General features: G+C 39.8%; 1 protein-coding gene across 1 annotated transcript in view; it reads left to right on the forward strand.

Moving 5' to 3' along the window:
• Positions 1–8,839: 8,839 nt before the first annotated feature.
• Positions 8,840–27,465, forward strand: part of plcl1 (phospholipase C like 1) — a 116,253-nt gene continuing 97,627 nt past the window's right edge. The window contains exon 1 of the mRNA XM_042002072.1: positions 8,840–9,743. Coding sequence (XP_041858006.1) covers positions 9,552–9,743 — 192 coding nt within the window. The 5' untranslated portion in view covers positions 8,840–9,551. The remainder of the gene's footprint in view (positions 9,744–27,465) is intronic.

Here is a 27,465-nt window from a genome sequence, read left to right on the forward strand (position 1 = left end):
TCAGCTTCATTTATTTACAAATGATCTTTTATCACATCACTAACAAAAGGCTTCTTTTGAAAGTGGTGGAGACACAGAGCTTGAAACAACAGTTTTCCTCTCACTGGTTTTAGGCGGTGTGGATGGATCAGTCGGAGGTCATAGCAGGTAATTAGAGCAGAAAAAATTACATAAAAGCACAACAGATGGACGCAGACTGGGATACTATAAAGTCACCATACAGCTCCTAACTGAGCTAACACAGAAGTAAAACTTGTCCGTTAAACTTCCACAACTGCAGAAATGTAATAATACATAAACTGATTGTTGGATTTTTTTTAAAGAAGAAAAACAGAAATTATTTTTTCTGTTTACACTGAACAGTGTGCAATTTAAAAAAAAAAGTTCTGTTAACTCTGTTCTAGGAGGGAAGCCACGCCTCCACCTCTGATCACCTGGTGAGCTACTGATAGCTGGTTCTAATTTTGTTCTCATTCAGTCTACTTTATCCATCCATCCATCCATCCATCATCCGTCCGTCCGTCCGTCCGTCCGTCCGTCCGTCCGTCCGTCCGTCCGTCCGTCCGTCCATCCATCCATCCATCCATCCATCCATCCATCCATCATCCATCCATCCATCCATCCATCCATCCATCATCCATCCATCCATCATCCATCCATCCGCCCGTCCGTCCGTCCGTCCGTCCGTCCGTCCGTCCGTCCGTCCGTCCGTCCGTCCGTCCGTCCGTCCGTCCATCCGTCCATCCGTCCATCCATCCATCCATCATCCATTCATCCATCCATCCATCCATCCATCCATCCATCCAAAACCTTTTCAAAACGTTTCTGAAAATCTTGTAATAAAATGGGGAGAAAACGAGGAAAAAAATGTCTAGTGATATAAACTTTTAATTCTAAGGTGCGACATATCAGGACACAATATAAATCATGTAAAAAGAATCAGTTCTTTCCAACATTTATTCAACTTGGACGCCAAATGATGACCTTTAGATGTCTGCATGTGCATTCATGGCTTCAGATTTTGTTTTTCTTTTCTTTTTTCCACCTGCTGCATTCCCTGCTCACACTGTTGGATCGCTTGTGTTTAAAGGCTTTCATGCCTGAGCTTCCACTTTCAAATCCTCTGTTAACATTTCTGTGTAATCCAAATCTGGACTTTGATTTCCCTGTTTCACAATGCTCCCATTTTTCAGTGTTTGTGTCCTGACCATAATCACACCATTAAAAAGTCCACTTCCAGGTCAGATGACCTCATTTTGTCTCCATTTTCTGAAAAGATGAAGAGTCTTTAAGTAAATCTGTAACTGCAGATCTCCAGTCTCTGAAGTGGCAACAAAATCCCAAATTATAACACTTCTGCTATCGTGCTTCACGTATGATATGGAATCCTTGAAATCTTTGAAAGTAATTGCTAAATATGAAGATATGATAATTAAGGGACATTCCTTAGATTTTCCGTGTGAGTAAGCTTACAATAAAAATTCCAAGAAAATTACAATAAAATCTCATTTCAGGTTAATTTATTGTCATTAAATTAAGCTAAAAACTTCCATGGGTTATTTTTCCACCAACAAAATGTACAACAACAATCTTCACATTCTTTTCTGGGTTTTCTGTTGTTAGGACAAAACACAAAGATGGCAAATTCCTTCGCTCCATGAATGGAGCATGATTCCACTAACAGCGACATGTGACTACAGAGCCTCATGTGCTAATAGGCTTCACCAGCCAGCCACATTCCTCAGCTGTGTGGCTCAAGGTCCAAACACACACACATTCATATCTGCTCAGTTGGGAACACCTTCAAGTAACAACTCTACCTTCATAGTGTTTTCACTATGAGACCAGAGTTCAGCTGGGATTTAGACAATTTTCATCTTATATTTGTAGGATAAAACTACATTATTTTAAGTGGACATAACAATATTCTCACCTTTAGGGTTAGTTTCTAGTTTCCAGTCCTTCCACAGGTGCTCAGGCTGCACCTGTTCCTCTAAATGGATTTAGAATAGATGATTTGACCACAACAGCTTTTACAGATATTTATGTTCACCAGCAGATACATACGCTAAATATCTGCTTTATCAGGTCCACCTTCTAGTACAGGGTTGGACCTCCTTTTACTCCAGAACTGTCTTGATTCTTGGTGTCATAGATTCAACATGGTGTTGGGAACATTCCTCAGAGATTTTGCTGCATATTGACATTGTAGTGTGCACAGATAAAAAACTTTCCTCACCATGTTTGCAGGTCTAAAGAGTTCATTTCAATAAAGTAAAAAAGCAAAAAATCTGTTTATTAGAAAAATCCCCAGATACAAAAATAACTTGTCACATCTATTACAAGTGCAGTGACTGATGCTCCTGATTCTGCTCCATTAACCTGCAACAGACTATCATATGCAGTTAAAGTACTCATTTTAATTAAATACAGGACATTAAAGGAGCCTAAATAACAACTTTAAGATCCTTTAATGTTAATGTTAATTTTAACTAATCAAATGCTAAACATATGAAACAATATAAAATATAACTAAATACCTATTAACAAAATAAATAAATTATTCTGAGACTAATGAGCTATGCTGATGATACACAGCTTTACATCTCTGTGTCTCCTGATGACCTGCAGCCAGTTAACATCCTTTTAAGCTTGTCTGTGGAATGAAATGTTTCTCTTGATCTTAATTTATTTAATATAATTTTATGTTGTTTTATTTTAATTTTATTCGGTTATATTACTTTTTAGCACATTATTTTATGAAGTCCTTTATGTATATTTTTATTATTGCAGCTCTTGGTTGTTCTTATTGTTTCTTAAGATTAATTAATCTTTGTCTTAACTCCAGTGTTTTCCTTATGGGGATCCTCCATGCTGGGGATCTTGCGTGCTCGGTCTGGGGGTTGTTGCCGCTGTGATCGACCTTGTCTGAGTGGCTGGGGTCCTGCACTGCAGCCTTATGGTGGTGGTGTGGACCCCAACCTGCCCTGATCTAGGTAGTTGCTATGTCACCAGTCTTTGTGGACATAACAAAGCAGTTGCCCCTCCCCCTCATCCATTCTACGCAAACATGACTTCCTAATTTTTGTCTCTAAACTGAATGTAGGTATAAATTACTAAAAGTAATAAACATCTAGCTTGATGCAGCAGTGAGGAAACAATATCATGGGGATCTATCCACACCAGGATCAAGTCCATTATGCGATATAATGAGTGTTTTTTGCTATGTTATCTATTTTGCTGTGTGAAGGCTTGTTTTTATTTCAATATGCATGACTTGTTTTTTTTAATCATGTAAAGCACTTTGTGTTGCCTTCAGCATGAAAAGTGCTTTATAACTAAAGTTAATTTTAATTTGATTTGAGACATCATGAATAGAATAAACATAACTTATATATAGCTCTAAGAGACATGACAGCGTCAAACATCCATGATGAGAATCTCCCGTCTTATGTACTGACGTCTTTCACTGAACATAAAAATTCCAGAATAAAACAGGTTTGCATACACGTGGACAAAATTGTTGGTACCCTTCGGTTAACAAAAGAAAAACTCACAATGGTCACAGAAATACCTTGAATCTGACAAAAGTAATAATAAATAAAAATTCTATGAAATTTAACCAATGAAAGTCAGACATTGCTTTTCAACCATGTTTCAACAGAATTATTTAAAAAAAATAAACTCATGAAACAGGCCTGGACTAAAATGATGGCACCCTTAACTTAATATTTTGTTGCACAACCTTTTGAGGCAACCACTGCAATCCAACGATTCCTGTAACTGTCAATGAGACTTCTGCACCTCTCAGCAGTTTGAAGGGTGTCTTTTCCAGAAGGCATGTTTCAGCTCCTTCCAAAGATGCTCAGTAGGATTTAGGTCAGGGCTCATAGAAGCCACTTTAGAATAGTCCATGTTTTCTTCTTAGCCATTCTTGGTGTTTTTAAGATGTGTTTTGGGTCTTTGTCCTGTTGCAAGACCCATGACCTGCGACTGAGACCAAGCTTTCTGACACTGGCCAGCACATTTCTCTCTAGAATCCCTTGATAGTCTTGAGATTTCATTGTACCTGCACAGATTCAAGACACCCTGTACCAGATGCAGCAAAGCAGCCCAGAACATAACAGAGCATCCTCCATGTTCCACAGTAGGGACGGTGTTCTTTTCTTCATATGCTTCATTTTTCCGTCTGTAAACATAGAGCTGATGTGTCTTGGTAAAAAGTTCCATTTTTGTCTCATCTGTCCATAGGACTTTCTCCCAGAAGCTTTGTGGCTTGTCAACATGTAGTTTGGCTTTTTTATGGTTTGTTTTTAACAATGGTTCCTCCTTGTTCGTCTCCCATTAAGTCCACTTTGGCCCAAACAAGGACGGATGCGGCGATCTGATGTTCCTTCAGCTTGAAGTTCACCTTTAATCTCTTTAGAAGTTTTTCTGGGCTCTTTTGTTACCGTTTGTATTATCCGTCTCTTTGATTTGTCATCAGTTTTCCTCCTGCGGCTACGTCCAGGGAGGTTGGCTACAGTCCCATGGATCTTACATTTCTGAATAATATGTACAGCTGTAGTCACAGGAACATCAAGCTGCTTGGAGATGGTCTTATAGCCTTTACCTTAAACATGCTTGTCTATAATTTTCTTTTTAATCTCCTGAGACAACTCTTTCCTTTGCTTCCTCTGGTCCATGTTGAGTGTGGTACACACCATGTCACCAAACAGCACAGTGACTACCTGTAGCTTATATATAGACCCACTGACTGGTTACAAGATTGTAGACACCTGTGATGCTAATTAGTGGACACACCTTGGATTAACACGTCTCTTTGGTCACATTATTTTCAGTCTTTTCTAGGGGGACCATCATTTTAGTCCAGGCCTGTTTCATGAGTTTATTTTTTTAATAATTCTGTTGAAACATGGTTGAAAAGTAATGTCTGACTTTCATTGGTTAAATTTCATAGAGTTTTTATTTATTATTACTTTTGTCAGATTTAAGTTATTTCTGTGAACATTGTGAGTTTTTCTTTCATTAACTGAAGGGTACCAACAATTTTTTCCACATCTGTAAAAGTAAAGGTATAATTTGTACTAATTATACTATAATTTTACTGTTTGTTTTTCCACAGAACTATTCTGGCATCCCGACTGAAGGAATATTAAGGTTTTTTCTTTTGTTTCTCTTTTCACACTGAGCCTAACCAGGAGAGTTAGGTTGAAATATTGAGTTGAAAATGTAAAGGTTGTTTGTGGCCAAACCAACATGGTCAGACAGATCAATGACTTCACTCTTAAACCACTCCTTATTTTATTTTGTTTTTATCTACCTAATTTAATTATTTTACTTTTTTGCTTTTATTTGCTCATATTTTAATGTTTTTTCATTATTTATATTAATTCATTAATTGATTTAATATTTAGTTGTATTTTATGTTATTTTATTCCAGTCTTTTTCTTTTTGTTTCTGATTTTGAAAGATTTTTTACTGTATTTATTTAGTTTTTATTTGATTGTAAATAAATTGTAGTGTTAAAGATTGCTATTTATTTATTTATTTATCTCTGTTGTTTTTTTTTTTCCCTTGAATTTTTTTTATGTGTTTTACATTATTAATTGATTTTAGGCTCTTTCTTGTCTCCGGTTTTATAGTTTTACTAACCATAAAACCATTTTTTTGCACCACAATCTATTTGAATTACTGTACTGTTTCATCTGTTGTTACGCTTGTATGGTTTAGTTTTGGTTGTTTATCTGAATATTTTTATTTACCATCACTCTGTGGCTGCAGCTGGGTTTAATGCTCAAGACAAAATTCTAGTAGAACAATAAAGGTAATTTTGATCTTCATCTTGGTGGAAATCTAAATCCTCTCGAAGTTGAGGTTTTATTTGTGGACGTAGTGAGACATCCATCATGTTGTGGTAGACGTAAGCAGAGTTGTTGGTGTCAGGCTAAAGCTGCATCTCTGTATTTAAAGAGAGAAAACAAATCTGAAAAATAAAGTCATTGTACAATTTTTAACTATCTTTTGTAAAATTGTAAATTAATTATAAAACAGTACAATGTAAAATTAGAACAATTTCTAAAGTGAAATGTGTTTTTCACTGGATTTCATCATTTTCTTAAACTCATATTAATATCCCTGACAGAATAAAACCCTGAAATCTGGAGGTTATCGAGGTCATCAGGCATCAGTCCACTCTGCTGATGTGTCCTTGAGCAAGATACTAAATCCCACCCGGATCTCAAGTGCTGATGCCTCCCTGACCCTGATCTCCAACCTCTCCACCAGGAAAAAAATAAAAAGAGGCAATTCTTCTGCTGTGGTGATGAATAATTTATTGGACTTTTATTACGGCTCAGCACCGGTCGTCACCGGCTGCCCGTCATCCTGATCCAGCTCCATCCGGACGATAACAAAAGGTCAGAGGTCAACTCAGACAGCCTGAACTGAAAAGATGATTTCAGGTTCACCGCTGGATCTGGCCTGAAAGAAACAGATCTGTGAAGGTATTTTTACTTGCAGTTTAACTCATTTATCCAACTTTTAACTAAATTTTTTATAGATTTAGATTTTGTTCCTCTGTGTTTCTCATAATGTTCTTCAACATTTGACTTTGAACACATTATACTAATCACCAAATTGCTTTAATTATCATTAGTTTTGTTTGTTATTATTTCCATTGTTAACATGAAGTGACTCAGCTGGAACTGAACTATGAAATAAAATTTAACCTGGCTTTTTTTTTTTAAAATAGAGCTTAAATTAATGATCACTTCCATTAATCAGTTTTCTGGGCTAAAAAAGATCATATAAACTTAAAACAAAAAGACATTATTATTTATTATTTACTATACAATACCAACTTTATTTATAAAACACTTTAAAACAACCACATCTAAAACAAAGTGCTGCACATAACTAAATACCACAAACTACAAAAAATCCTAAAATAAAACTCAAACATCAGACATATAAACATAAGAACAACTAAAATCCATAAATAAAACTAATTAAAACAAATAAGACAAATTAAAGAAAATAAGTAACTGATAAAGCCAAAGAAAAAGGGAGTTTTTTCCCCTCTGATACATTAATTATTAAAAAAACAGACACATTTTTTAAATAAACAGCAGATGTACAAGCTTAACAAGCTTCTCTGTATTTCTAATCTTATTTCACTTTTTATTTAGTTCATTTCAGTCTATGAAAAGTCTATAAAATAATATTTTGTCACGTTTGTAATTTTTTTTATAGCTCCATTTTCATGTCCTATTCAAAACTTACTAATTACAATTTATGTATACAGAATTTTTTTAAAAAATATTTATTTATTCTAAAGTAAGTGGCAGTGGACTAGATGACTCACTAACACATACGTGCACATTTCCACATGTATGTAGTAATCCGGACCACCTTAACTGACTCACCTCATCATACAAACTGAAGTCAAATCAAATAAAGACGTAAATAGTCCCGATACTTATCACTTATTTTATATTAGACTTTTTAATCTGACAGAAGGGACGTGAAAGGAGAGTTATAAGTAGAAAGAGGAGACAAAGATATAAAAAACAGCCCTAAATGCAGAATATGGGACAACCAGCTGTTGAAAAACCTGAAAACATCCAACAGCCACTGTAAGAAAACACAGCAGACAATCATCAGGAGCACCTGTAGGTACATACTGATAAAACCTGGACTCTTTATGGAATAATTTTGAATGTTGGCTGCTTTGTAGTGTAACTTATTTACATTTGCTTGGACCTAAAACACGGGGAGCAGGTCTAGATAAGTCCTAGACTTATACTCCCATTTGGACATGCCACTATTTATTGTATTAAGATGTTTTGTTACTCAGTAATGTTACTTGTTTTGTATTTTATTCTCTTGTTTCAATAAAGATCTATCTATGTCGGATGGAACAGCCTGTCTGCAGCCCTGATCTCAACCCCAACAAACACGTGTGGGCTCATCTGATAGGAGACTGGGATGCCATCTCACAGCATTGTTTGACCAAGATGGAGCGTGAGGTGGGGGAACCAGGCTGTTGTGGCTGTGTGTGGTTCTTCCACATGCTATCCAGGCCCCTGTTCAATGAAAACATTGTTAAATTGCCAGTATGTCTTATTTCTTTAGGCTTCAATTATTCAGTCTATTAAAAGACACCAAACAAGAGTCAACAGCAGAACCAGCTGTTTGTCAGAGATTTGGCAAGTTTTTCAAACTCAACATGTCTCCAATTAAAAGGCAGAACAACAGGCTGTCCAGTCATAGAAAATGTACAACCAATCCACCAAATTTTCCTTACTTTTTTGTTCTGAGTTTAAGTGACCCTTTTCTCTGATTAAAGAGAACAAACTGTTGTTTTTTTTTTTTTTTTAGCTCTGCAGGTTATTATGATGTAAGGCAAATAAAAACTTCTAAGTAGTTTGATCCATCTAATCAGTTGTTAATTTAATTAACTTAAATATTAATTTTTTTATTGTCCATTTACACACCCAGTAATTCACTTTAAGTTTAACTGTGAGGATTCAGATCATCACTATAGTAACGTCTTTGTTTATCTTTGAATGAACTGAGTCAAAACTCAACTCAGCTGAGGCGTAATCACTTATTCATGATCTCACTTACGTTACTGGAACCCCGCCCAATAACAAAAACTTTTAGGGAGGCTGACCCTCGTGGTCCCCGGACTCGACCCTCCACCTATTGGAGGCGCCAAATTTCATAGCGGAGGCGCGCATTGGCCGCTCCGCGCGCCAGTCGCGGGTGTAGGAGGAGCCGCGTGGAGAGGGATTTGGGAGGAGCGGTTTTCAGGAGGCGGTGCGACTGTCAGCTGTGTTTTTTCTCCTTAACAAAAGTCGGCTGTTGTTTCTGTGAGTACAAAGCTGACGGCCGTGGCGGCTGCGGTCAGTCCGAGCGACGCGCCGCGCGGTGACGGATCTCCTGTTTGCCAGGGCAGCGTTAAGTTCGATCCGCTCTGCTCTTTGACACGGGCGACTTCTAGACAGAGCTAGACAGAGACGAGCAGGGTTCCGGGTGGCAGCTTCGTAGACACAGCTGGATTATTCTTAACATTTTCTTTCTCCCCACCTTCGGCAGCCGCTCGCGCTCACCGCCTGTCATCGCGCACCGAGGCTTTACGCACGTTTGGATGCCCTGACCGCCTCCAAGGCGAGACGGTCGAGACTGGAGACAGGGAGGACTTGTTGCGCGTCTCCCGGGAGCGCACCAGCCTAGTTTCCATCCAAGTCCGAACCTGCTTGTGATGCTTGGGATTGAGTTGTTTTAAAGAAGCAGGGATGGAGCGCGCACCAACAGCCTGAAGTCCGCGCGGACTGCCGCTCAGAAATGAGGAGAGTCTGCTCACAACTGAGCAAATTGGGGTGACGAGTTCCTTCCAGGCTGACGAGCAACAAACCGCTTCTCCTGTAAATGGCATCCACGCACAACCGAACCAAACTTTACTCGGGTCAGATCCGACGAGCTGATTAATTCGATTTGTTTTCCTCCCACTTGTTTCGAACTGAGCCTTCCCTCTCCTCGTCAACATGTCTGAGCGTGATGGATGTGGAGACGGGCTTTGTGGCGACGGAGCGCCGGACTTCATTCCGCCCAGAGCGCCCCGCGGTCGGCGCAGCGGCGTCATCCTCCCCGGCAGCGGCAGCGGCGGCGGCCAGGACTCCGACACCATCCTGCTGGAGGCGGTGAAGGCGGCACCGCGCCGGAGCAGCATCATCAAGGTAAAGAATTCCAGCAAATCCAATTTTTGATTCCTATTACCACCTGCCTTTAAAGACTTTTTCGATCCATTTTGGTTAAATTTAAAGGCAAGAAGTAGCTTTTTAATTTTAAGTTTAATTTTTTACAGGCATGTGATTCAAATTTCGTAAAACTGTCTCGGAAGCTTGAAACCGGAATCCCCTCCGGCTCATTTACGGTCAAGGTCTTCACCTTTCCTTCATTCCCCGTGGTCTGGCTGTTTTCTTTTCTTTTGACGTGCATCTCTGGCACACTTCTGCTGATAATGACCATGATCATTTTGTAGGCGCGTCACATATGCGTAATTTCAAATTCCTCAGTCTCCTGCTTTGTCCTTTGAGTTTCAAAGCAGACAGACCACATTCTCCGATGATTGGATAGCTGAGCATGGTGGGAAAATGTTATAAACAAATAGTGAAAGTTGAAGAATCTGAAATCCTTCATTTGTCCTGTTAGAAAGTGTCATTTATATAAAGATGAAGTTCTAATCCAGGGTGTCAGTCTATTAAGTTTCATCAGATATAATCTCACCTCTGAACTGTAACTGGCCTCCTTTGCAGGAGAAAGCCCTGACCCACTGACCTTCTGGTATCAGGGTGACATTATGCTTCTAGCTTCACCTGTGCTCAGGTTGCAGGTCACCAGAAGCAGGGTGTGGAGGATCAAGTTTTGGGGGATCATTGCCTTTCACATATCGGCTCACCTGTGTTTCAGCAGTGCTGAATAAGTACATTTAAACAATGCTACAGCTCCTGAAGTTTAAACTATAAGTCCATAAGTTTGATTCGAGGGCAGCACAACACCAGTGTTTTGAAAGGATGAGTGTTAGGCATGAGATACCACTCACTGGTTTCTGGAGTTTTGAAACTCAGTTTGGACATCACCATGTTTGTCACGTCATGAGGGTGGAGTTGAAAACTGATGGAAAAAAGTGATGCATCCTTTAGACCTGATATCTCTTTGGACACTTTATCAAGTCCACCTTCCCTTGGATCCCTTTCCCCCCAAAAACTGCCTTAATTCTTGGTGTAATAGATGGAAGCAGGTGGTGGAAACCTCCCTCAGAGGTTTTCTCCATGTTGGCATGACAGCATCACACAGTTGCTGCAGGTTTGTCGGCTGCATCCATGATGAGAATCTCCCGTTCCACCACATCCCAAAGCTGCTCTACTGGACTGAGATCTGGTGGCTGTGGAGACCGTTGGAGTCCAGTGAACTCATCGTCATGTTCTAGAAAGCAGGTGGAGATGATCTGAGCTTTGTGACATGGTGCATTATCCTGCTGGAAGTAGCATCAGAAGATGCTCCACTGTGGTCATAAAGGGATGGACATGGTCAGCAACAATACTCAGGTAGGCTGTGCTGGTTAAACCAGGCCACGTTGGTACTAAGGGGCCCAAAGTGGGCCAAGAAAATCTCCCCCCACCATTACACCAGCAGCAGCCTGAAGTGTTGATCCAAGGCAGGATGGATCCATGTTTTCATGATGTTTCCACTAAATTCTGAACATACCGTCTGACTGTGGAGCCGAAATGGAGACTCATCAGACCAGCAACATTTTACAACCTTATCAGAGCAAAGCAGCGATTAAAGAGCGAAATGATGGGAGGGATTTTTGCCCTCCTACTTGGAGTTGGTGCAGCACGATCCTTCTACCCTTCATTCAAAAGGGGGACATTGTGTTGTCTTAAATGTTTTGTAATAGTAATAATCCTTTATTAGGATCCCACCATGGGGAAATTCTTTCTCTGGGTTTAACCCATCCTAGCTGATAGGAGCAGTGGGCTGCCAGATTCCAGCAGCCTGGCGGCTCAGGCCTTGTTCAGGGACCCACAGTGGTTTTTACTTTTTTACTTACTTTCTCCAGACACAAGCCCAGCTCGGCTACCACTAGGCTACCATCCCTATTGCTTCACAGCAGCCTAGATGTGACTCTTTCATGAGATGCAGTAAAGCTGTGTGATTCTGTGGTGTTATTTTTCTGTTCAAGTAGCATGAAAAACATTGTGTCTAGACATGGATCAGTAGGTTATTTTACATTTTGCCATGAGCCGATATTGGATCAGGGTGAACTTAGCTAATGACATAATGACAGTGTTTTATAATAGAATTGGACTTTTTCTGGAGCACCTAGCGGCTGTCAGTGCATTGGCCTTTGAAGCCTTTCCACATTGGCATGACATCTGATAGTAAATTATGCTTTTGTGTGTTTTGGGATTTATCTACATTAATAATATAAAGTTTGCTGCTGTATTAAGATAAGTCCATTTGCACACAGTTTTTTTCACCATAGTTGTGAAACAGCATTTTTTCAGTTTTTGTTCCACTTGTTATTTATTTATTTAATTTTTTTATGTAACATTAAATACGTGTAGAAGCTGGAGCTTTTAATCCCAGTCAGCATCAGATATGATGTTTCCAGGATCAGCTGTCATATACTGAGACTAAAATGACGTAAAATGAATGTATGAATAGATATAGCAGTATAAAGGCCGACCAGAAGAAGAAAGCAGAATTTATTACTAACAGAACTTTGTAGAAATAACACACAGATCAACAGTGACCAAGCCTTTTCTCATCTCATCGTTCTCTCAAGTCTTGGCTTTCAGGAGAAAAAATATTGTTATTGAAACAAACACACAACAGAAACTATTTCCATGTTTCCACTTTTTCCTCATTTCCAGTTATTCCTGCTACTATTTACCTGCTATCCTCACTAAACCAACTCCAGCTCAGCTGCTTTGTGGCGCCACCGTGCATCAGAAACGTCTTCTTGGCTTTATTCCAGCCATAGAGGAGCATTATTAGGGTCCAAGCCATACGAAGTATGGAAGGACCCTATTGTTGTTGAAATATTTCTTCTCCTTCTCCTTCTTCTTCTAAGAGCTTTGAGGCCAAATATGACCCCCTAAACACCCATGAAAAGTTGTGAAATTTGGCACACACGTCAAGCCCGGCAAAAATTTTGATATTCTAAGGTCCGCATAGACTTCAATGCAAAAGTGGCTCAACAGCGCCACCTAGAAAAAAATAAAATCCCCAAATGAATGGGGTCCCGAACGTCTACTTTGATGTAGGAAGACGAAACTCGGCACACACGTGTAACACCCTGAGTCGAGCAAAAAAGTCAATTGAACACATGTTGCCATGGCAATGGGGTGCCCGTCATCTTGGCGTGTACGTCCATTTTTTTCCCCATTTTTTTCACTTAACGCACATTGTATTTGAACGAACTAGTCTGAGGGGATTCGTGCGAGTGACTCCAAACTTGGTGGGAAGCTTCTTGACAAGTTGGGGACCAAACGCGCTTCAAATCTTTCTAATAGCAAAAAGCGTGTAACAGTGGCAACCCACGGAAAAAAGCCTTCTCGCCATGAAACACAGTTTGCTCATATCTCCATAGAAATACATGGGCTCTGCACCAAAGTTGACAGTATTCATACTTGTTGGGTCCTTAACACATTGCAACACCTGTTGCCATGGCAACGTAGCATGTTAGCTATTGAAACAAACACACAACAGAAACTATTTCCATGTTTCCACTTTTTCCTCATTTCCAGTTATTCCTGCTACTATTTACCTGCTATCTTCACTAAACCAACTCCAGCTCAGCTGCTTTGTGGCGCCACCGTGCATCAGAAACGTCTTCTTGGCTTTATTCCAGCCATAGAGGAGCAATATTTTTCTTCTTTTCACACACACATAGAACTTTCTGCTCACTGGTTGATCTTTGGCTGCTCCTGATTGGACATCACCGTCAATCTAAGCTCTCTGATTGGTGGAAAGTTTGAGATGATGAGATGTGGTAAATAATGCTGTTATCATGGATTATTGTGATGTTGACATCCAGTTGTTGATGTATGACACGGTGTTGTGAAGTCAATCCAGCTGTAGCAGGATTTTCCAGGCTGTATAAAAGTTTGCGAAGTGTAGTTTCTCAACCTCTGAATGCAGCAGGACAACAATGACTCCAGAAATGTACATAATAAACAACTGTGTGACATCAAAATAGGTCAGAAGCACTAAGTTTAAAGGTCAGAAAGTTGTATAGTGTTGCTTTAAAAAAAACTTCCATTCATATAAGTCAAACCTCATCAGAAAACTAAGACAAGTTCCATCCTGTTGATATTTACATTTATTTAAAAGTACAGTTTTAGTCGGACTAAGACAATAATTAGATTTTTGGTGCATGCTGATCTGATCCCTGCTGTTGAATTTTCAACATCGCTCTCTGTGTTACAGAAACTTGTTTTTCTGTTGTGTGTTGCTTTTTGTCCTAAAATGTGAGTAATATATATAGAGATAGTGAACCACTTATGTGTCAGTATAATTATATATTTAGTAGGAGCCTTTACTTATAACAGACCTCATGAAGTGAATTTCTCTGCTGGTCTTTTTGTTTATTGGGAGGTGTTTGTGCTCATTCTGCTGAAATCACACAGGAGGAGGTTTTCTGTGACATTAAAGACCACCGACTGGGGAAACAGATTGATGCTGTAGCTGCCACAGAGGTTTACGACCTTCTGAGCCCGTTACCCATCTCAGGTCAGCCTCCATATTTCATGTCAGTGGTCGCGTCACAGGGGAAGGTGGCGTTTCTGGCTGGGCTCGTGTCCACGGCGCGCTCAGGGTATGGTCGGCCCCATCTGCAGGACCCAGCTGAACACAGAGTCCTTTGACTGCTGGGGAGGAAGTAGATGGATGGACAGACGGGGAGGAGGAGGGATGTGGTGACAGACATGATGCTACATGTCAGATTATCCATAAATGTCAAGTTGTCATCAAATTGGGCCTTTTTATAGGATGCAGAATTTCTATTTACCAGCCAAAAAAAAAGCAGTAATCATGTCCTGCTTTCAGTAACTTTACTTTAAAGAAGTCTGGAACTGGTCCTGAAAAGACAGCAGATGTATTCTGCTTTGATTTGATCCACTGAAGTCTGTTGGGCTGAATTGTATTAGAAACTCTTCTTTTTTTGTTTTTCTTTGGACAGATTCACCCACCAGGGGTCTAATTAGTTTGAGGAACCCTGAGCCATATCCTCTGCTAAGTTTAAAGCATTATTAACATTTATTGTTTTGGAAATTTAATCAGAAGAAAATAAAAATAAAACGAAGCTCAAAGGGACACACATGGACCAGAGAGATGACTTCTGTATCTCTGACCAGATGGCAGTGATGTGAGGTGTGAACTGAGGGGTCGTTTGTTAATTGCGATTGGCAGGCGTGTGATTGGTCTGTTGTTGGTGCCGGACAGACTGGGTGCAGGAAGGATGTTGTTTTTGAGGCAGAATTTATGATCCTTGTCATCTGATAATTAGCCTATTTTTACAGATGCTGTTTGGAGATTATGAACATAAAAGATTTAATTAATCTGCTCGTCTGCAGATGCATTAAATGTCAGTTTGATTTGTTCTTAAAGAATATTTTGCACCAGAAAGACAGAATTCTGTTTAATGTGTCGGAATAATAAAAGTGATGGTTTTCTGTGAGATGTTATCAGTGTGTCACATGATTAGCCCGTTAAGGCCCGACCCATGAAAAAATGGTAAGAAAAGTCCAATTTTTTAAATATGAGATCTTTATTTTTTGGGGGGGATATCTACTACGTATTACCATGTGATAGTTGATTATAATGTTATAATGTGATTATAATGTGGTTCTCTGCTTGTGGGTATCTATTAGGGGACAGAAGACAAGTATCAGATTGTGTTCAATAGGATTTTGAGCAAAGTTTATACCATAAATTGAAGCAAAATGTCTTAGAAACTGTATATGAGAGATATGTCACGTCGGGTTCTTCTTGGTTAAGGAGGAATTTGGGTTAATTATTCTTTCCAACACTGATTCAGGTCATTGGTTTCTGCAGCTCTCTGAAGGTCCCACCACAGCATCTCAGGGGCCGTCCCCACGACTCCGGATTGCAATAAAACCGCAAAAGTATTTTAGCAAACCACCCTTTCATCCCCACGAAGCCAGGGATTAGCCTCCATGAAACCGACCATGTCTGAAGCCAGGTGCTAAAGTGGATCGGTTTCAGTCCTCTACCGTCTGCGGTACGGTGTGGACAGCGAAGCCGCCCAACTCGAGGATATGACGTCAATGTGACGAACACGTGCCGATTCCCAATCCAGCCTTCCTCAAGTTTTTTATGCTTTGTAGTCCAGACTTTTTTGAAGAAGAACAAGCTCGACTTCTTCATTAGTCCAAAGAAATGTTTCTTTTTTTGCCTCGCAGTGAATCCTCAGCTATCTTCTTTTCTCTGCTTCCGATGTGAACTTCCTGCTACACGCAGTGAGCCTTTATCTGCGCATGCGTTGTTTTGCTCCAGCTTTGGAGTGTTACTCTTTAGCGCGCCCCACAGCCTGTAGTATGTACTACAGCGATGTCTTGAGGATGTTGAAACCTTTCTCCTAGTTTTCACCACCATGTTCACACCTGAACCGGGTTCGGTGCCATGTGGACATATCCTTAGTCAGGTTGAGGTCTGGACTTTGACTGGATCATGTCAACACCTTGATTCTTTTCTTTTTCAGCCATCCTGTTGTAGATCTGCTGCTGTGTTTGGGGTCATTGTCCTGCTGCATGAGACATTTACTCATAATTGACTCTGTTTGTACTGATATGCTGTTTGGGTTTCTGCATCCTGACCAGACGTCTCCACTCTGGTGTTGTCTATCCAGAGGACATTGTTCCAGAAGTCTTGTGGTTTGTTTAGATGCAGCTTTGCCGACCTAAACCGTTCTGCCATGTTCTTTTAAAGGCCCATCTATGCTCTACGCTGTAATATGGAACCTTTTGTTCGTCTTCTGTGCCCTGTACATCCATAATTTGGTCTGATTTCAGAGATCTTACGGATGTGTAGCCTGTCGCAGCAAACTGAGCAGTACCACTGGAAACTGTGGGGGCAGTGTCGAGCTGTTTAGCTGACCTGCAACCAGTGGAAGGAACAATGAAGAAGAAGAAACCAATTTATATTAGCTGAAGAGAGACCACCACAGTCTATTGAACTGTTGCTTGTTATGCCTCTTTCTAAGAATGTACATTATCATGATCTTGTGTTTGCTGTTATCTGAAACTCTGAACGTTGCACTGCCCTCTGGCGAAATTACTGAATAACTACCTTACTCACGTAATAGACGTAAGAGAGTGTGATTGACGTTTGAAATGGACATACCCATTTACATAAGTAAAGTGAGCATAAATGAGCCATATTTATTTAGCCTTTTTTCATACTGAACTGTCATGAACTTTAACATTTAACATGCTAACTGAGGCACGGAGAATCTGAGATTTAACTTGTGGGTTTTATTTAGTTTCTCTGAGCATTGCACAGCCTGATCTTGGGCCGAAGTTGGACATCCACTCCTGAGAAGAAGGTTAACTTTCCACTGTGAATAATCTTTCTGTCTATAGAAAGATGGACTCAAAAAAAGTTGCTAATGAGCTTTAACCTGTCCCAGACAGATGGGAAGCAACAGTTTCTTCTCTAAGATCATGGCTGATGTCTTTCCTCCTTGGCGTTGTGTTAACACACCTGAATAATGCAGAGCATCAAACTGACCAAACTTCTGCTTTTATAGAGGAGCTCACACTGATTATGATCCCTTAACCAACTAAATCTAGGATTAAACAGGATGTACTTTTTCTTTTCCTGCAGACAAACGTGCAGCATTATTACAAATGGAGCTTGAGGTCCAAGGAATTTCACTTTCACTTTATCATAAAGCCCAGATGACTGTGTGGCTGCTTAGGAATTTTTACTTCTTATCTTCTGATTAAAGTGGCAGATATCTCCATTTGTTGCCTTTTAGTTAAGGCCTGATGCCACACGAGGGAACCTGCCCATGTGCTGATGGCAACTCTGGTCTGAATGGGTTAAAATGGAGTCAGAGGGTGAGGCTGTCTCCTGCACGACTCACATTACTACAGCAACTCACATTCACATGCACCTGGGACGCCCACATAACATGCCGCCCTCTGTTCAAAGACACACACACTCACACACACACACACACACATGCAGGTAATTAAAGCCCTCCTTGTTCAGTCTGCAAACTCTGAGCTGCTGCATGGATGCAGTGAAATCTGCAGCTCAACAGCTCGTATGTAGGTGCTGGTTAAGACAATTATTTCCTTTTCTATCTGCTGTAAGTAGCTTTAAAGTGACTACGTTCATTTCAGTTTTAGAATAAAGCTTTATTTACACTCAGACCAATGTGGATGTGATTTATTGATGGCTGCATAATCTGATTAAATGTAATATGTTTTATATTGTCAGTAATTCAACCTGTTTTTGCATCTTTGGGACCTTTGTGCTCTCCTCTAATGTGGACAACTTTTCATGTTGGAACTCTATTAGGGAGCGTTGCACTAAAACAGCTGTTTTTTTTTCTCTACAGCTGTTTTCTGTGAACCATAACTCTTTTTTTTTTTCACCACACTTGTTTGTTCTCATGATCCAGCGTGGAGAAATTTGTGTCCATTAAGACTTGAAAATGCTCCAGCAGCAGTCACCCCTTGACCCATGTGTCCAGAAATAACTTCCTCCTCGTCTACTTTAATAATAAGAAAATAATTGTATGTGCTGAGCCTCAGGGGAAAGCCCTCTGTTACTGCTTTAGGGTAAATGAGGACAAAGAGGAGTGAAAATGAATGGTGTCAAATACAAAAACCCTTAATATTGTCTGTAGTTCTTACAGGGGAAGTTCCTCCCTCGTCATTCAGGCTTGTTTTCACTCGTTCATGTGTTGTAATTCAGGCCTTAGTCAGCGGAGCGTCAGCTGTCAGATGCTGGTTCATCACATTTGAAGAGTTACAGGAACGTTAATCTCAATCAAGTTAAACACATTAGACTTAAGCTGTTATAGTAATTTTCCCTCAGCAAACCATCTCTGATTAGCTCACAGCATTACCGTGTAACAGGCCAGAAGGCAGACGTGCACTCTGTGATGGAGGAGAGACCAGGGTAGTGGTGTGGGATTAACAGAGAATGAAAAGACACTCACACATGGACACACCGGCTCGTGTCCCCCTGTCTGGTTGGTTTGTCAGCTGAGGGCTGAAGGAAAAGGATGAACCAGTTGTGTCGCCACACAACAGACATCTTAGCAAGGAAGGAGTTTAAAACTGGATCTTTAGCCTCTTTGCCACAAGGACGTCATTTGTTGGCATTTGTTTAGTTTCGTCTCTGAAAAGCAGCAAAGATCAGACAGCTAGACAGAAAACAGGATTTCAGCAGCAACAAGGTGATTTCCAAACAGCTGTTAGCTGGAAACTTGGCTTATCTCAGCGTGGAGGCAGAAACTGGACACGTGAAGGACAAAAGAAGAAGAGTCAGGACTAAAAACTGTCTATGGATCTGAAATCCAGCAAAGACCTGAACCAGGACCTGAGAGATGCATCTCAACCTTCAGCTGATCCATCTATGGTTGGCCGAACCCTCATCAGAAATGGTCTCCATGGAAACGTGGCTGTCAAGAAGCCGTTCTTAAGGTAGTGAAACAGAAGGAAAAGGCTGAGGTGTGTCACATGACACAAAAACTGGACTGAAGATCAGGGGCAACAGGTCTGATGGGTCCTCCCCAGAACCCGGACCTCAGTGGGTCTGAAGGAGGGATGGATCCAACCCGGACCTGAACATTACTGAAGCAGTGTGGGATCATCTGCACAGAACGGAACGAAAGGCAGAAACACCCAAAGAAGAGCTTCGAAAAGTCCTTCAAGAAGCCTGGAGAACTGTTGTTGAAGACTACTTAAATAAATGATAGAAAGCTGGTCTAAGAGGATTAATAAAGCAGCTCAGATAAAATATTCACAAACTCAGTTTTTACCTCATACTGTTTGTTTGCTCATGTTTCAATAAGTAAGGGGTGAGATGACGTAATTGTATATTAGCATGTAGCTAACTGTCTCTGAAGCTACATCACATTAAAACATATACGTGCATCATCCTTTAGTGCTCAATTCTCTGCTTTCCACACATTGTCTTAAGATTATTTTTAAGCTTTGTGTTGATTTTTGTAGACATGAAATTTATCCTTTGATATGTTCTTTTATTGGGAAAGAAAAGTGGTCAAACAAATAATCCTGTATGTCAAAATATTAGACAAAGATATCAGAATTTATTAATCTGGACCTGGTTAAAGGAAACAATCATTTACAAACAGGAAAGAAGAAAAAAGACCTGAGTTTTGTGGACCCATCGATCTGACCCAAACTCATACTACAACCCTTTGAATTGTGATATGCTGCATCCATACACAACCAGTCTGTAATGTCTGCTTAAATAAAGGTGAAAAATGAAGATGGAGTGAAAAAAAATCTGAGTAAATCCATCAAGCAGATGCAGAGATTTCAGGGAATAAGTTAAATATTTATGCCTGCTGCTCATGTTCATAAACATTAGAGCACTGTGTGTACAGGATGTCATGATAGTCCCTCCAAAATTGACTTTGACTTACATTATGGTTACAAATCTTTGAGTATTTTTAAGAACAGCTCCTTTTAAATATAATCATGAGCTGAGAAACTGAAGCTTAAAAATGCAAAGTGCACAAATGTGCCTCTGATCATTGCTGAAAGTCATGGAAAAGTCATGGAATTTCATATGAAGGCCACAGTGGGAGCCCTGTTTATGTTTGATATGAGTTTATTTTTGTCCCTTCTCAGACAGAGTGCCATGTGGACTCCTTATCCCGCTCTGCCTGCGTCTCCTTCCCATCTGCACTTCTTGGAACTTTCCAATCCCAGGCTCATCCTTTCATTCAGCCGAACCTTGTTATTCCGTCATCTTCTCTCTGCATTGTTGTTCTCCTGTTACTCTCCTCGTGCTTTGCTGAGGAGCAAACAGTGATTGTTTGCACCATGCTCCTGGAACCTGGACAAGCGTAGCGACAATGATTCCCCTGTGGTTGTGTGAAGGCCCCTCTGTCTCCCAGTATCACTCAGCTACTGGTGCCACATCTCTCAGAACAGACCTCATTGCAGCTGCTGGTCAGGGGTTTCTGTGAAGAGACAAAGCAAACGTAGAAAAACATTTGTTATTGTTCACATTTCTCAACACGAGTCTGTCTCTCGGCCTTGGAGAATTCAAAAATAGAGAGCTGTGGAAAGTCATGCTTCCTCAGCGAGCAGTACGAAATGAAATTCAGCAGCAGATAATGAAGTATTTTTGGAGCAAATATTGTCACCATTATCTTGTTATTCATTGTGTGAACAGTCCTGTGGAAGAGAAAGAACATCTTATTTACATTTGAAATTTTTATTTATTAGAACATAATTAAAAAATAAATAAATCAGGTCCCTGCTATGTCTTAAAAGGAATAGAGATGAATACAAACTCCACTGTACCACTGTATCAGGTCCACCTTCCAGTCCTGGGTAGAACCCAATTTTTCCTCCAGAACTGCCAACGGAGTCATGTTCTAGAAAGCTGGTGGAGATGATCTGAGCTTTGTGACATCAGTATTTCCCTTTTGTCCCCCGAGAAGGTCAAGTTATTTTATTTTAATCTTGTTTACTAGAAATCATTTAAGGTTTCTATTTCCACTAAGGGGCCCAAAGTGGGCCAAGAAATCTCCAACCAGTCTGCTCATTCTCCTCTGACATCAACCAGACATCCTGGTCCAGACAACTGCTGCTCGCTGGATATTTTCTCTTCTTCAGACCATTCTCTGGAAACCCTAGAGATGGTTGTGTGTGAAAATCTCAGTAAATACTCAGACCAACAACCATGCCACGTTCAAAGTCTCTTAAATCCCCTTTCTTTCTCGTTCTGATGGTCAGTTTGAACTTCAGCAAGTCTTCACCACGTCTACATCATCAGAGTGAAGTTTCTTTATAACAATTAGCCAACATGAACACATGGTTTGTAGGAGTTAGGAGACATCAGGAGTTTCATGCCAGCAGAATTTAAGCTGAAAATATCAGAAGGCAAAGAAAGATGGTTCGATGTCTGATCTGGCGTTCAGTTTCATTTGTGCAGCTGCAGGCTGAAGCAGAGGAGAGGTCGTTGGTCAACCTTCCATGTTTTCCCACTATAGTTTCACACTGTCTGCTCTAATAACCACAAAAACAAGCACAAAGCTGCACATTTATCCTTTGATTTCTTCTTCGGCCTCAATCCTCTGCCAACCTTCACAGCAGCAATGTTGAAAGCTGAAATCAGGGATGATCAAATTAACTCATTTTCGAGTTCAGCGTAATTATCCTGTGATGTGGAAACAAAAATGCTTTTTTTCTTTTACAGATAATAGGTTCATCTATCTGCTTTGAAAAAGCAAAGGCCGACCTCTTAAGATTAGTACATAAATTATCACCAATTAACAGCCAAGTTGTCCAACTAATGCTGGACTCACACCAAACGATTTTCACAGCTGCAGATTAAAAACTGGAGGAAATCTTAGGAGTCTTACTGGAGTCACAGCGCGCTCCCGTCATCTCGATTGTTAGGTTTAAGGTGGTAATCTGCGCTGATTTATGTCAGTCTCAGTCTTGATCATATCAAACGTGTTTGGAATTAACACAAGTCTCAGTGACGTAATGCAACATACATGAGCTCTGACAACAGCAGAAACAGGAATCCTGACTGTCAGAACACCGGCAAAAACAGACAAACAAACAATAAATAAAATTAAAAAATTCTTCTTCTTCTTCTTATTAATAATAAATAAATAAATTTAAAAAAGGACGAACAAGAACCGGCGATGAAACGTTGTAGCTGGACCGTCCAGAAAGGGGAGTGGCGTGGTGGCAGATCAGCCCTGTTTGATATCAGCTGTCCAACATATTACAAACAATACCAAAAGAATCTAGTTGTAGTTTTGTAAATAGTGAACCCACAAGATTCACAGTCTTTGTAAAACCTCAGTCTGAGACTAAGCACTTGTTAGATGTGAGCAGGTGTGAGTCTTTTTTCCAGATCTTTTTAGTCTTCTGATGTAAGTCAACTCAGTGAGTCACTCATTGGGAAATAATGTTAAAAACAGAATAATAAAAACCATAAAACAAAAAGCAAAAATGTGTGTTATTGCTTGTATGTGATGCCACATGTATCTTGTTAAGTGTAACATGAAGTGATGGTAAAACAAGCGTGTGTGGTTAATGTCTTCTTGATCACTGGAAAAATCCTCGTTTGGGTTGTTTTTGGTTTTTCCAGTCAATTAATTCATTAAACTGGTCGAGGCTGCTGCAGCATTCCTTGTAAAAATGATAATAAAATGCAGATGAAGAGAAGTGTCTTATGAGCCTTTTCTTGGAATCAAAGGAGCTGCATCAAATCATGTCAGAGTTAGCTGTGATGGATAAAGGTTTATGAATCACTTTACTTCATTTGGTTTGGTCCTCCTCTGTTAGCTGACGACATGTGGGAGCTAAATTAAAGCTCATGGGGGGGATGGCTGCTGTAGCTGCTTTCCTGTTTTATCACGATCGCAGTTGTTAAACAACAGCACAAGCTGAGCTCATTTTAATTTTAGCTAATGTTTTAGCTTTATCCGCCAGGATGTCCAAGTAGTCTTTCTGATGGGAACGACATAGACTGGGTTCTTATGAAGAATTTAGACCGGTGGTTTCTAACCTGGGGTTCCTGACCCCCCAAAGAGCACAGGGTTCCACAAGGTTTTGACTATTCAGATCCTGGGTAATTGTTAAAAATATGTCCATGTCCACTTAGGGTGTCACGATTATTTTATCAATCAAAATGTGCTATACAACAATATTTTATAACATAAATTCTTAGTTAGCAAAAAAAGGCTACATAGTTGGTCACATTCACGCATCAAATCTATCTTTGTCCATGTTTAGTGAGGTCAGTAAGCTAGCGTAGCTACGACAGTGGGGTAGATTGTCTATCCTCGTAACCCTGATTTTTGGAGGATTAAGGTCAATGGGTGTTTGGTAGTTGCATGAAGGGAGTCCCCAAGGAAAATGGGGACCACTGAGCTGGACAATAACAGAAAAAAACCAACTGGTCATAGTTTGTTTACAACAAACATACGTAGCAATGATGCTATAAAAACACCAAAATTTGTACTTATAGGAGCAAAAACAACGAAGGGTCCTAATTCCAACTGCTTTCACCATCCATACACCAAGAAATTCTAGACTTATTTTCATCTGCTTGGCTGTCTAGAAGCTGGTCTGAAACAGCAGATAGTTCCAGATATCAGGAACTGAACTGAAATTTCTAAATATTGTAAATTAAGAAAGATCTCCTGCCTTGAAATGGTGGAACTGAGTTTCTTCAGCTGGAGGAATCTCTGAGTCCCCAAGCTAATTGTGACTCTGCAGATGTGCAAATAATCCTAAACATACCATCATCTGGGATAAGTTGCCAACGCTTCTCATGCTAGTCAGTGAGTCATTGTTCCTCTTATTAGTTACGATATGTTGTTTTTCAGAATGGAGGCTGATCCAGGTGCATGCACAGTTGGCGTGCTCAGGCTGTGTGGTGACAGATATTTGGGCAACACGTTGCTGGCTGCAGATGGAACCCAGTGGATATGAAAACTGATGTCACAAAGGTTTTATGACCAAGCAGATACTGGAACCGTCTTTTCTTAAGTGTTTGGGCTCTCTCTTCATGATAGGGTGAAGTGCTCGTCTACATGTAAACGAAGGATAAACCAGTGACACTGTCTTACGTTTGGTTTTGTGTTCCATTTAAGGGCTTGAAGTGGTCCTCGCTAGCATCCATGCTAGTAATGCAACTTTTGAATTTTGTAATTAGCAAAAAATATAATAATGGATGGGTAAACTAGCTGTTTTTATTGTTTGTTTTATGTGAAGTAAGACAATTTTAACTAGAATTCAAAACTCTTTGATCTGTTGACTGAAAACAGTGTGATTTCATTTAGATGCTGAAGTCTCTGCATCAGTGTTTTTCGTCAAACTGCAGCTTGTGTAATTTACAAAGTAAATATTCCAGTGGAGAGTAAGCCATGCACTGCAATATCAGATAGATTTGAACTGTTTTATATGCAGACCTTTGTGTGAAACTGGGACGTATTGGAAATGGGACCAGAATAAGCTGCAAAGAGACAGTCACCTAATACATGTGAGAGTGCTCATGTGTGTTATTAGAGTTAATGCAAATGATGTGGGATTTAAAACTGACCTTCACTCTGGTCCAGCAAGGTCTCCAGACCATAGTCAGGATTTTACATTTGAATAATTGATTCAAACACAAACTAGTTTAAAGTTAATTGTGTGTCATGCAGGTTGAATTTGGGCAAGGGCAGAGGGGAGCTGTTTAAATCTACAAGTCACATCCTGTTTAAACCTCTCTGCCTGTATCTGCCTCATAAACGCATCTCTTAGTTATCCAGTTATCTTAGTTATGCTTGACTTTCATTGCCCGCTTCTTTTGAGATTTGGCTGTGAAAACAGCAGGAAGGAGAGGAAACGTCAGGAAGCGAGGAGGGAGCATCTCCAGAGCAGAGGGAGATCCTGACAGATAACGAGGAGCACTTGGTTTGTTTCAGTGGTTTGTAGACTGCAAAGTACCAAGTAGGTAGATAAATTTTAAAAAAGGAGGGGAGAGATGGAAAAACATTCATCTAGGCAGATGCAGTTTTCAGTGTGTGTCAGCTCAGCAGTGCGTGGCGATACTTCGGGGTGGAAGGATCAGGGAAATCTCCAGAGACCACATGTTGGGTTGCGTCGCTATGTTGAGTTTCAGCCTAGAGGCCATCACACAAACACAAAAACACAATATCCTGAACGATGTGAAAGAGGCTGAAAATGTGTACACTAGTTTGATTTCCCTACTCCAAAAGATCCGTTTGAAAGACAGAAATTTAATTTCAGATGTGAATAGTAAAATATATTTGGACAAAATCTGCATATTCAACTCAAATCTGAAATCTTTATGTATTGGAAATAATTCACAGTGCAGGATTAGCATAAACAAGAAAACCTGCAACATAATGTTAACGGCTGTATTAGTTCCAGCAGGATACCATTAGCTGACCTAAAGAACAAAATTTGTGCTACTATTACAACCCAGACAACAAGCAGCTAGCGACTATGCTAAACTAAATTAGATCATGTCAGATCATGTTAGCGAAAACCTAAAATTTACATTAGGTGCATAATTAGCGTAGCCCATCTATGAAATTACCTCAAATATATGTTTTAAGGTAATGTGGCAGCTTTTCAATGCTAATTATGTACCTAACATGAAGGTTAGGCAAATGGCAACAAACAGAATCTTTTTAATCCAAGCATAAAATTTTAATTGCTGCTTCAATGTTAATAGCATAAAAAAAGAAATAGGAAAAACGGATTTAAATTGATCTTTTATATTTATTATTTATAAATAATGTTCAATTATTTTGGACATTTTAAAATAGAATAAAGTTAGCCTAAAAAATATCATGTTGGTCAGTATGCTAGCTTTAGCTAAATTAATGTTAGCTAGCATGCTAGTCTAAATAAGAGGACCCTGGCAGCCATGTTAAAGCTATTTTAAACAAAAAAACAGTTTTGAACTAAAATAAAAAGTAACAATTATTCTAAAATAAAAGCTAGGGACAGTTTGCATTTATGATTTAAGACTAAAGAAGGCTGCAGACTTAAGTGTTTTCCTGGTGAGCTGTAGTTTTTGTGCAACAAATGGCAGTGATCAGCGTTATTATTGTTCATGGAAATTTATGATTCTCATTCATTAATTCATTAAATCTTCCTGTTTTTTGTAATCAGTCTAAGTTGTGATGTAGATAATGGAATTTTGTTTCTATTAAAGCAGTAATAGTAATGTAAGGTGTAGTGGTTTGCGATAGGAGAGCAGTTGAAAGATTTGCTATAGCGTTCAGTTAAATGGCTTATTCTTTGATTTAAAAAAAAAATAGAAAAAGTGAAGCAAAGAAAGAAAATGAGACTATTCTGGATAAGAAGCAGTTGAAATTCTTGCCACAAAATAAAGTAATTGTAAATTATCTTTAATTTAATTAATCTCAAGTGAAAAGAGGAACCCGTGAAGTCTGATTTAAGCCTCGAATAATAAGTGAAGGGCTGTAACTAAAGGTTATTTTCATTATTGATTGACATGATTGTTTTCTTGTCCCAGCAGAGCAGCAATAGCTCTAATGATGTTATCATTATTCACGGTCATGAACTTTATTTTCTCACCCAGAGGTGAACTGATTACAGACCCACTCATTCACATGTCCTCGTTTAAGAGGGAAATAAAGTTTGTTATAGTTGAATCCAGTTCCACAAGGTTTAATTGAGAAACTTCTCCTGCTCCTGCCAATTTTTTTCCAACATGATCACACTGTAGTTTTCACTCCAGCTGACACGTTGCTTTACAAAGTCAGTGAGTGTGTTCTGATTTACCAGAAAGTTGAGTCTGGTTATGTGTTTGATTAGACTCGTGCTGACTTACATGTCTATTAGAATAAGCAGACCTCAGGGGTGTGTGCACATATATGTGTGTGCACATTTAGGGCATGTTTCAGGCCTTTCAGAGAGGAGGAATGTTGTGTGGCTGCCAGAGTCGGCCGCTGTGACTTCAGTGGGACCAACAGAGATCCCTGGCATCTCACTCACTTGCTGCCATGGCAACCCCATACAGGACAAAACGCTCCCTAATCCCAAAGCACCCCTGTCCTCCACACTCCACTCCCCCAAGCAGGGTGTGAGCTTGTATTACTGATGTTTCCGAACACTCTGGTGTTCTATTTAATTTTTTGGCGGATAA

This window comes from Melanotaenia boesemani, chromosome 12 (assembly GCF_017639745.1).
Source record: "Melanotaenia boesemani isolate fMelBoe1 chromosome 12, fMelBoe1.pri, whole genome shotgun sequence".
Taxonomy (NCBI): domain Eukaryota; kingdom Metazoa; phylum Chordata; class Actinopteri; order Atheriniformes; family Melanotaeniidae; genus Melanotaenia; species Melanotaenia boesemani.